This window comes from Babylonia areolata, chromosome 17 (genome assembly GCF_041734735.1).
Source record: "Babylonia areolata isolate BAREFJ2019XMU chromosome 17, ASM4173473v1, whole genome shotgun sequence".
In the NCBI taxonomy this organism is placed as follows: domain Eukaryota; kingdom Metazoa; phylum Mollusca; class Gastropoda; order Neogastropoda; family Buccinidae; genus Babylonia; species Babylonia areolata.
Genome location: NC_134892.1, coordinates 25490027 through 25501241, shown reverse-complemented (window position 1 = coordinate 25501241; position 11215 = coordinate 25490027). Strand labels below are relative to the sequence as shown.

Below are 11215 nucleotides of genomic sequence, written 5' to 3'. Positions count from 1 at the left end.
ATTTGTTCACCCCCCCATCACAACATGTCACTCTAAATCACCCCCCCATCACAACATGTCACTCTATTTGTTCACCCCCCCATCACAACATGTCACTCTATTTGTTCACCCCATCACAACATGTCACTCTATTTGTTCACCCCCCATCACAACATGTCACTCTATTTGTTCACCCCCCATCACAACATGTCACTCTATTTGTTCACCCCCCATCACAACATGTCACTCTATTGACCCCCATCACAACATGTCACTCTATTTGTTCACCCCCCCATCACAACATGTCACTCCCCACCCCCCCCTTCCTTCACATGTCACTCTAAGTCACCCCCCCCCCCCCCGCTCCCCATCACAACATGTCAAGGTCACCGCCCCCATCAACATGTCACTCTAAGTCCCCCCCCCCCCCCAATCACATGTCCCCCGCCTCCCCCTCCATCACAACTTGTCTGTCCATAGAGTAGAACAGGGGCTGGGTGGCTCACATCGTGTCACTCTATTTGTTCAAACCCCTGCACCCCCCCCCCCTCATCAAAACGTGCTACTGTCCACCCCCGCCCCCATCACAACATGTCGCTGTCCATGGAGTATGGCGGGGGCTGTGTGACCGTGGCCCCGTGGTGCGGCGAGTTGTGCTGCTGCTGCCGGTAGTGCTGGAACTCTTCGCGCAGTCTCTCGAACCTCTCCTCAGCGTCAGCGTACTGACTGTGGCGGCGGGGCTTGGGGAACAGGTCCCCCATGACGTCACCCCGGCCCGTGCCCGCCAGGCGGGAATACCGGTCAAGGTCGTCCAGAAGGTCAGACTCCAAGGCCGGAAGGTGATCGAACTCGTAGTTCTCGTCCGCCGACGTGTCCCGACGGGGGTGTGGGTGTGGGTGTGGGTGGAGGAAGGGGAGGGAGGAGGAGTCCTCGGCGAGGGAGGACTCGTGCGGGGTGAGCAGCGAGCTGAGCGAGGTGGCCGCGGGTTTGAACCTGGGCCTGAGGGAGCCACTGGTGCTGTGCGACGTGTTCCGGCTGCCGATCCCGCTGCTCGTGCTCACGTCCTCCGCCCGCCGCTCGGTCGGGTGGCTGTCACCCGGGTACCCCGATCCCGGGTACCCCGACCTGTGCGCCGGGTGGTGGAGGTCTCGCCTGCTGCCTCTGGGCCCCTGGGAGGAGACGTCGAGGTAGCGGTCACCCGGGGTGGATCTGGATCGGGGAGCGTGCCTCAGCCTGTCCACCACATCGTGCAGCTGGTCCCGGGTGTATCCCAGCGGTCTGCCGCTGCTGTCGCTGCTGTCGTTGGCCCCCGGGGGGGAGGGCCACACCCGGTCCTCGGCGTGGGGGGGCACTGACCGGGAGGACTCCTGGGACGGCTGCCACGACCGACGGGGAGGGGGGAGGGTGGTGGTGGAGTGGGGGCCAGGCGGCGGGTCCAGCACGGAGCTGATGTCGCTCAAGGTGAAGGCCGGCGCCTCCTCCCCTCCCCCCTCCTCCTCCCCCCCTCGGCTGACGGGGGCGGCCCCCGGCTTCATGGAGCTGTGGCGGGGGAAGGGGGCGGAGGCCGGGGAGTGGGGGAACACGTCGTCCTCGTCCTCGCTGTGGAAGCTGTGGAAGGGGCCGTCGTAGCCCCGCGGTCCGTGGTCCGCGGGAGCTGTGGGCAGGGGGGCGTGGCCTGTGTGCGGCTCGTGCTGTGCCCGGTCCGTGCCGCGCGGAGGTTTCGGGGGGTAGTCCTCGCCCCCAGACCCTCCCGAGCTGCGGTAAGGCGGAGGGGGCTGCGAGGGGGGCAGGCGGTGGTGGGGGGACAGGTCACGAGGGTCACGGGTAAAGGTGGGGGGGCGGGGCGGGGGTCCGTGGGGGTAGGCGAAGGGGGCGTCACGTGACATGGGGCTGCGGGGGTCGTGGGGGTCACTGGGGAAGCGGTGGCTGTGCAGGCTGGGCTGGGAGCGGGAGCGGGGGCGGGCAGGGGAGGTAACCAGGGGCTGGGTGTCACTGAACACCACGGGTTGTGACCCTTGGGGGCTGAGGGGGGAGTGCGGGTGGTGGTAGTGGTGGGGCTGGGGGTGGGGGCGGCTGTCGCTGTAAGCGGGAGGAGGGGGGGAGCGGGCCAGGCGAACGTCTTTCTGGTACATGGGGTTGTAGTCATAGAAACGAGGTTCCTGACCCCGCGGGGAGGTCAGGTCGGAAATGGGGTGAAGGTCGGGGGCATGGGAACGAGGCAGAAAGAAGATTGAGTCATTGTTGGTGATGGACGTCACAATGTCTCCTCCTCCATTCTGTTGCCAACGATCCCGTTTTGGCGCAGCTTGCCTGCAACAATGCACAGCTCTCTACACAACCATCCCGTTTGGGCGCAGCTTGCCTGCAACAATGCACAGCTCTCTACACAACCATCCCGTTTTGGCACAGCTTGCCTGCAACAATGCACAGCTCTCTACACAACCATCCCGTTTTGGCACAGCTTGCCTGCAACAATGCACAGCTCTCTACACAACCATCCCGTTTTGGCGCAGCTTGCCTGCAACAATGCACAACTCTTTACACAACCATCCCGTTTTGGCGCAGCTTGCCTGCAACAATGCACAGCTCTTTACACAGGAACCATCCCGTTTTGGCGCTGCTTGCCTGCAACAATGCACAGCTCTTTACACAACCATCCCGTTTTGGCGCTGCTTGCCTGCAACAATGCACAGCTCTTTACACAACCATCCCGTTTTGGCGCAGCTTGCCTGCAACAGTGCACACCTCTTTACACAACAACCATCCCGTTTTGGCGCAACTTGCCTGCAGCAGTGCACACTTTACACATCACGCTTTCCTGGAACCACCCCATCGAAGCACTGGAGCATCAGTCTACCCTAAACATGGGGTTAAACAAGTCACCCGTTTAACAATGGGGTCAAACAGGCCACCCGTTAAACAATGACGACAGGACACACTTCTCTGGTAACGTAATGGTACATTAACACAACTAAAGCAATCCACTATTCTTGGGCGACCCCCAAAGAAACGTGTGCGAAAGTGTGCAAACTACAAACATTTAGGTCGACAAATGACATGTAATGAACACGCTGGCAAATGTTAAATCTTTCAGTTATGTCATCCAGTAATCTTATTGCTTTTGGTCATTTCAGAAGAAAAAGATGTTAAAGTAATCTTCACAGCGATTGTATAGTTATCACCAGGATGGTGTATACCCTACCTTATGTTATGTGAACTGGCCATTAAGGTCAAAACCCACCCTGTCCGGAGGTGTATGTGAACTGGTCATTAAGGTGTATACCCACCCTGTCTAGAGGTTATGTGAACTGGTCATTAAGTTGTATACCCACCCTGTCTAGAGGTGTATGTGAACTGGTCATTAAGGTCTGTATCTACCCTGTCTAGAGGTTATGTGAACTGGTCATTAAGGTCTGTATCTAACCTGTCTAGAGGTGTATGTGAACTGGTCATTACCCACCCTGTCTAGAGGTGTATGTGAACTGGTCTTTAAGGTCTGTATCCACCCTGTCTAGAGGTGTATGTGAACTGGTCTTTAAGGTCTGTATCCACCCTGTCTAGAAGTTATGTTAACTGGTCATTAAGGTGTATACCCACCCTGTCTAGAGGTTATGTGAACTGGTCATTAAGGTGTATACCCACCCTGTCTAGAGGTGTATGTGAACTGGTCATTAAGGTGTATACCCACCCTGTCTAGAGGTGTATGTTAACTGGTCATTTAAGTCTATACCCACCCTGTCTAGAGGTGTATGTGAACTGGTCATTAAGGTGTATACCCACCCTGTCTAGAGGTGTATGTGAATTGGTCATTTAAGTGTATACCCACCCTGTCTAAAGGTGTATGTGAACTGGTCATTAAGGTGTATACCCACCCTGTCTAGAGGTGTATGTGAACTGGTTTTTAAGGTCTGTATCCACCCTGTCTAGAGGTGTATGTGAACTGGTCTTTAAGGTCTGTATCCACCCTGTATAGTGTATGTGAACTTGCCATTAAGGTCTGTATCCACGCTGTCTAGAAGTTATGTGAACTGGTCATTAAGGTGTATACCTACCCTGTCTAGAGGTGTATGTGAACTGGTCATTAAGGTGTATACCCACCCTGTCTAGAGGTGTATGTGAAATGGTCATTTAAGGTCTGTATGGTCTGTCTGTCATGTATGCGAAGTCTGGATCCGGCAGAATCTGCGGAAGAAACCTATCGGTTCAACGGAGAGGAAGGCGGTTACAGCAACGCACTGTGGAGTGCAGAGAGCAAGATGAGACACCGAAAGGATATCTTGGTCATCCACTGCATCCGTGCTCATCCTCCAGTCGTCTCGACTTAGTCTTGCCACTGGAAATTGGTGGACCCGGACGAGAGAGTGAGGTCGACGTTGCGCAACTCCTCTTCACTTTAAACAAACTCATCGCGCAAGTCATCAGTCATCCTAAATGACCTTTCATCCTTCATCATTTCATCACCCCCAAGTCCTGTGGCGACAGGCGAGCGACGAAACGACAGGTGTGGGTACACTGGCAGTCGCAGCCGCAGACCTGCACACGGGCGGCTCAGGCCATAGGGTCGTTCTTCATCGACAGGAGCAGCGATGGAGCTCGGCAGCCGTCTGAGCGTCTGAGCAGCCCTCTTTAGGAATGCACTGCTCACCTCCCTGGCATGAGGAAGGGGCTAGAAAAGGTGCCCTAAAAATTGCCTGCTCCATATCACCCTGGCCAGCATACCGCGGCTGGCGGTGACCCTACATCAGCGGTCGAAACAAAGAGAAAGAAAAGAAAAAAACAAGGATTGTTCCTCTCACCATTGGTGCTTGGAACATAAGGACTCTCCTGGACAGAGATAACGCGGACAGACCCCAAAGGAGAACACCACTAGTTGCATCCGAACTTGCCAGATACAATATCGACATCGCAGCCTTGAGTGAGACTCGGCTTGCAGGCGAAGGCGAGCTCTGTGAACGGGGATCTGGTTACACCTTCTTCTGGAGTGGACGAGGAAGCGAAGAGCGACGTGAGGCTGGTGTTGGTTTTGCAGTAAAAACAGCACTTGTCAGCAAGCTAGCTGGAATCCCAAAGGGAGTCAACGATAGGCTTATGACCATGAAACTCCCACTGGCATCTGGCCAGAAGCACCTCACCATTGTCAGTGCCTACGCCCCAACCATGACCAACCCGGATGAAGTGAAGGCGAAGTTCTACGAGGACCTTCACTCTGTCATTGCTGCCATCCCTAAAGCAGACAAACTCATCATTCTTGGGGACTTCAATGCTAGTTGGCTCTGACTACATCTCCTGGGATGGAGTGATTGGAAAGCACGGTGTGGGCCACTGCAACCCAAATGGATTGCTTTTGCTTCAGACCTGTGCAGAGCACGAACTGCTGATAACCAACACAGTTTTCTGCCTTCCTACCCGTAACAGGACGTCATGGATGCACCCTCGCTCAAAGCATTGGCATCTCATCGATTATGTCATCGTCAGGAAAAGGGATAGGCAAGATGTACGTGTAACAAAGACCATGTGCGGCGCCGAGTGTTGGACAGACCATCGCCTTGTAGTCTCGAAGCTGAATATTCGAATCCAGCCCAAGAGACGCCCCCAAGGCCAGAAGGCTCCAAAACGGCTCAACATCGCTAAGCTGAAAAACATCACCATCAGACAGTCCTTTGTGGAGCTGCTGGAAGATCGTCTGGAATCCGCCTCTCTGGACAACCATAATGTGGAGTCTGACTGGAGGACCCTGCGTGAGCTGATCTATAGTACAGCTTCAGAGACCCTGGGACCCATGACCAGAAAGCACAAAGACTGGTTTGATGAAAACTGTGATGAAATCAAGCAGCTTCTGGATGAGAAACGCCGTCTGCATCAAGCCCACCTGAGCAACCCAAAGTCCACATCAAAAAAGGATGCGTACAATGCCATCCGCAGGACTGTTCAGCAAAAGTTACGCCAGATGCAGGATAAGTGGCTGAGTGACAAAGCTGATGAGATCCAGGGATATGCTGACAGGCACGATATGAAGAGGTTCTATGATGCCTTAAAAGAAGTCTACGGCCCCACATCCTCAGGATCATCCCCCCTCCTCAGTGCAGATGGGAATACCTTGATCACCGAGAAGGAGAACATTCTCGAACGATGGGCTGAGCACTTCAACAGTGTCTTAAATCGCCCTTCCTCCATAAATGATGAAGCCATAGACCGTCTCCCACAAGTCCCCACCAATGAAGCACTGGACGATCCACCAACACTTCTTGAGACCCAGAAAGCAATCCGTCTGCTATCCAGTGGCAAAGCACCTGGTTCAGACTCCATACCAGCAGAGGTCTACAAGGATGGAGGCACTGTGCTGACTGAGAAGCTTCATCAGCTGTACTCACTCATGTGGAAAGAAGAGACGATCCCCCAGGATTTCAAAGATGCATCTATCATTCACTTGTACAAGCGAAAGGGGAACCGGCAAGCCTGTGATAACCATCGGGGCATTTCCTTGCTCTCCATCGCAGGCAAGATACTTGCCAGGATCCTACTAAACCGCCTCACAGCACACCTTGACCAAGGTCATTTGCCTGAGAGCCAGTGTGGATTCCGGAGAGAGCGCGGAACCACCGACATGGTGTTTGCTGCAAGGCAGCTGCAAGAGAAATGTCAGGAACAAAATGCTGATCTGTTCTCCACCTATGTCGACCTCACTAAGGCCTTCGACACCGTGAGTAGAGAGGGACTGTGGAAGATCATGGCCAAGTACGGATGCCCTCGGAAATTTATTTCCTTGGTCAGCCAATTCCATGAAGGCATGCAGGCTCGAGTCCAGGACAATGGCGAAACATCTGCTCCTTTTGCTGTCACAAATGGTGTCAAGCAAGGCTGCGTCCTGGCTCCAACGCTGTTCAGCCTCATGTTCTCTGCAATGCTTACTGATGCCTTCAGAGATGGCGATGTTGGAATCGGCCTAAAATACCGAACAGATGGCAAGCTGTTTAACCTCAGAAGGCTTCAAGCAAAAACGAAGGTCATGACAGACATCATCAGAGACTTTTTGTTTGCTGATGACTGTGCCCTCAACGCTGGATCTGAAGCTGACATGCAACTCAGCGTTGACAAGTTTGCCACTGCCAGCAGGAACTTCGGCCTTACCATCAGCACGAGGAAAACTGAAGTTCTCCATCAGCCAGCCCCAGGGAAACCCTACGTTGAGCCCAACATCACAGTCAACGGTCAGAGACTCAGTGCAGTGGAGCGGTTCACATACCTTGGCAGCACACTGTCACGAAATGCGACCATCGACGATGAAGTGAATGTCAGGATTGCAAGAGCAAGTGCAACTTTTGGTAGACTCAATGCAAATGTCTGGAACAGAAGAGGCATTAGTCTTGAGACCAAGCTAAAGGTCTACAGAGCAGTAGTTCTCCCCACACTACTGTACGGCTGCGAAACTTGGACAGTGTACCAACGACATGCCAAGAAGCTGAACCACTTCCACACAACATGCCTCAGGAAGCTACTGAACATCAAGTGGCAAGACAGGACCCCAGACACAGAGGTGCTCGCAAAAGCCACCCTTCCCAGCATCTTCACCATCCTGATGCAGTCCCAGCTTCGCTGGGCTGGACACGTGGCGCGCATGCCAGACCATCGGCTGCCCAAAAGGCTCTTCTATGGCGAGCTGCAACAAGGGAAGAGATCACACGGAGGTCAGAAGAAGCGCTTCAGAGATACTCTGAAAGTCTCTCTGAAAGCATTTGATATCAACCCTGACTCCTGGGAGGAATCTGCAGTGGACCGTAACAAATGGCGCGCTGCTGTGCACAAAGGCGCCAAGTTGTGCGAGGCCAACAGGACTGCTGCAGCTGTTCAGAAGAGGCAGGCCAGAAAGTCACGGGCAAACAAGCTCCCTGACAATGATATGCCTGTCTTTGTCTGCCCCAACTGTCAGCGAACATTTCGTGCGCAGATTGGACTATTCAGCCATCTGCGCACTCACAGATAGATTTATGAGCATCCTTCCCCCCACCCCACCACCACCCTCCCCCCATCCCCCATCTGGATGACAACGATAGTCATCATCGATCTCGATGGACACACCACCAGAGGTGTATGTGAACTGGTCATTAAGGTGTATACCCACCCTGTCTAGAGGTGTATGTGAAATGGTCATTAAGGTGTATACCCACCCTGTCTAGAGGTTATGTGAACTGGTCATTTAAGTCTATACCCACTCTGTCTAGACGTTATGTGAACTGGTCATTAAGTTGTATACCCACCCTGTCTGGAGGTGTATGTAAATTGGTCATTAAGATCTATGCTCACCCTGTCTAGAGATGTATGTGAACTGATCATTACGGTATATACCTATCCTGTGTAGAGGTGTATGTGAACTGGTAATTAAGGTCTATACCTACCTTATCTAGAGGTTATGTGAACTGGTAATTAATGTCTATATCCACCCTGTCAAGAGGTTATGTGAACTGGTCATTAAGGTCTATATCCACCCTGTCAAGAGGTTATGTGAACTGGTCATTAAGGTCTGTATCCACCCTGTCAAGAGGTTATGTGAACTGGTCATTAAGGTGTATACCCACTCTGTCAAGAGGTTATGTGAACTGGTCATTAAGGTCTATACCCACCCTGTCAAGAAGTGTATGTGAACTGGTCATTAAGGTCTATATCCACCCTGTCAAGAAGTGTATGTGAACTGGTCATTAAGGTCTATATCCATCCTGTCAAGAAGTGTATGTGAACTGGTCATTAAGGTCTATATCCACCCTGTCAAGAGGTTATGTGAACTGGTCTTTAAGGTCTATATCCACCCTGTCTAGAGGTTATGTGAACTGGTCATTTAGGTCTACATCCACCCTGTCAAGAAGTGTATGTGAACTGGTCATTAAGGTCTGTATCCACCCTGTCTAGAGGTTATGTGAACTGGTCATTTAGGTCTGTATCCACCCTGTCTAGAGGTTATGTGAACTGGTCATTTAGGTCTGTATCCACCCTGTCTAGAGGTTATGTGAACTGGTCATTAAGGTCTGTATCCACCCTGTCTAGAGGTTATGTGAACTGGTCATTAAGGTCTGTATCCACCCTGTCTAGAGGTTATGTGAACTGGTCATTTAGGTCTGTATCCACCCTGTCTAGAGGTTATGTGAACTGGTCATTTAGGTCTGTATCCACCCTGTCTAGAGGTTATGTGAACTGGTCATTAAGGTCTGTATCCACCCTGTCTATAGGTTATGTGAACTGGTCATTAAGGTCTGTATCCACCCTGTCTAGAGGTTATGTGAACTGGTCATTTAGGTCTGTATCCACCCTGTCTAGAGGTTATGTGAACTGGTCATTTAGGTCTGTATCCACCCTGTCTAGAGGTTATGTGAACTGGTCATTTAGGTCTGTATCCACCCTGTCTAGAGGTTATGTGAACTGGTCATTTAGGTCTGTATCCACCCTGTCTAGAGGTTATGTGAACTGGTCATTAAGGTCTGTATCCACCCTGTCTAGAGGTTATGTGAACTGGTCATTTAGGTCTGTATCCACCCTGTCTAGAGGTTATGTGAACTGGTCATTAATGTCTGTATCCACCCTGTCTAGAGGTTATGTGAACTGGTCATTAAGGTCTATACCCACCCTGTCAAGAAGTGTATGTGAACTGGTCATTAAGGTCTATATCCACCCTGTCAAGAAGTGTATGTGAACTGGTCATTAAGGTCTATATCCATCCTGTCAAGAAGTGTATGTGAACTGGTCATTAAGGTCTATATCCACCCTGTCAAGAGGTTATGTGAACTGGTCTTTAAGGTCTGTATCCACCCTGTCTAGAGGTTATGTGAACTGGTCATTAAGGTCTGTATCCACCCTGTCTAGAGGTTATGTGAACTGGTCATTAAGGTCTGTATCCACCCTGTCTAGAGGTTATGTGAACTGGTCATTAAGGTCTATACCCACCCTGTCAAGAAGTGTATGTGAACTGGTCATTAAGGTCTATATCCACCCTGTCAAGAAGTGTATGTGAACTGGTCATTAAGGTCTATATCCATCCTGTCAAGAAGTGTATGTGAACTGGTCATTAAGGTCTATATCCACCCTGTCAAGAAGTGTATGTGAACTGGTCATTAAGGTCTATATCCATCCTGTCAAGAAGTGTATGTGAACTGGTCATTAAGGTCTATATCCACCCTGTCAAGAGGTTATGTGAACTGGTCTTTAAGGTCTGTATCCACCCTGTCTAGAGGTTATGTGAACTGGTCATTAAGGTCTGTATCCACCCTGTCTAGAGGTTATGTGAACTGGTCATTAAGGTCTGTATCCACCCTGTCTAGAGGTTATGTGAACTGGTCATTAAGGTCTATACCCACCCTGTCAAGAAGTGTATGTGAACTGGTCATTAAGGTCTATATCCACCCTGTCAAGAAGTGTATGTGAACTGGTCATTAAGGTCTATATCCATCCTGTCAAGAAGTGTATGTGAACTGGTCATTAAGGTCTATATCCACCCTGTCAAGAAGTGTATGTGAACTGGTCATTAAGGTCTGTATCCACCCTGTCTAGAGGTTATGTGAACTGGTCATTAAGGTGTATACCCACCCTGTCTAGAGGTTATGTGAACTGGTCATTAAGGTCTGTATCCACCCTGTCTAGAGGTTATGTGAACTGGTCATTAAGGTCTGTATCCACCCTGTCTAGAGGTTATGTGAACTGGTCATTAAGGTCTATATCCACCCTGTCAAGAAGTGTATGTGAACTGGTCATTTAGGTCTGTATCCACCCTGTCTAGAGGTTATGTGAACTGGTCATTTAGGTCTGTATCCACCCTGTCTAGAGGTTATGTGAACTGGTCATTTAGGTCTGTATCCACCCTGTCTAGAGGTTATGTGAACTGGTCATTAAGGTCTGTATCCACCCTGTCAAGAAGTGTATGTGAACTGGTCATTTAGGTCTGTATCCACCCTGTCTAGAGGTTATGTGAACTGGTCATTAAGGTCTGTATCCACCCTGTCTAGAGGTTATGTGAACTGGTCATTAAGGTCTGTATCCACCCTGTCTAGAGGTTAATGTAGTCATGGACCAACCCGTGTAGTGGTGTATGTAAAATGGTCATTTGAGTCCATACCCAACCTGTGTACAGGATTATGTGAAATGGTCATTTGAGTCCATACCCAACCTGTGTACAGGATTATGTGAAATGGTCATTTGAGTCCATACCCAACCTGTGTACAGGATTATGTGAAATGGTCATTTGAGTCCATACCCA

General features: G+C 51.1%; 1 protein-coding gene across 3 annotated transcripts in view; it reads right to left on the bottom strand.

Annotated features, from left to right (window-relative positions):
• Window positions 1-424: 424 nt before the first annotated feature.
• The window catches only part of LOC143291778 (protein turtle homolog A-like), an 841736-nt gene continuing 830945 nt past the window's right edge, over window positions 425-11215 (bottom strand). For all 3 annotated transcript variants that reach the window (XM_076601928.1, XM_076601929.1, XM_076601930.1), the window contains one exon: window positions 425-2289. In XM_076601928.1, the coding sequence (XP_076458043.1) occupies window positions 564-2289 (1726 nt within the window). In that variant the 3' untranslated portion in view covers window positions 425-563. The remainder of the gene's footprint in view (window positions 2290-11215) is intronic.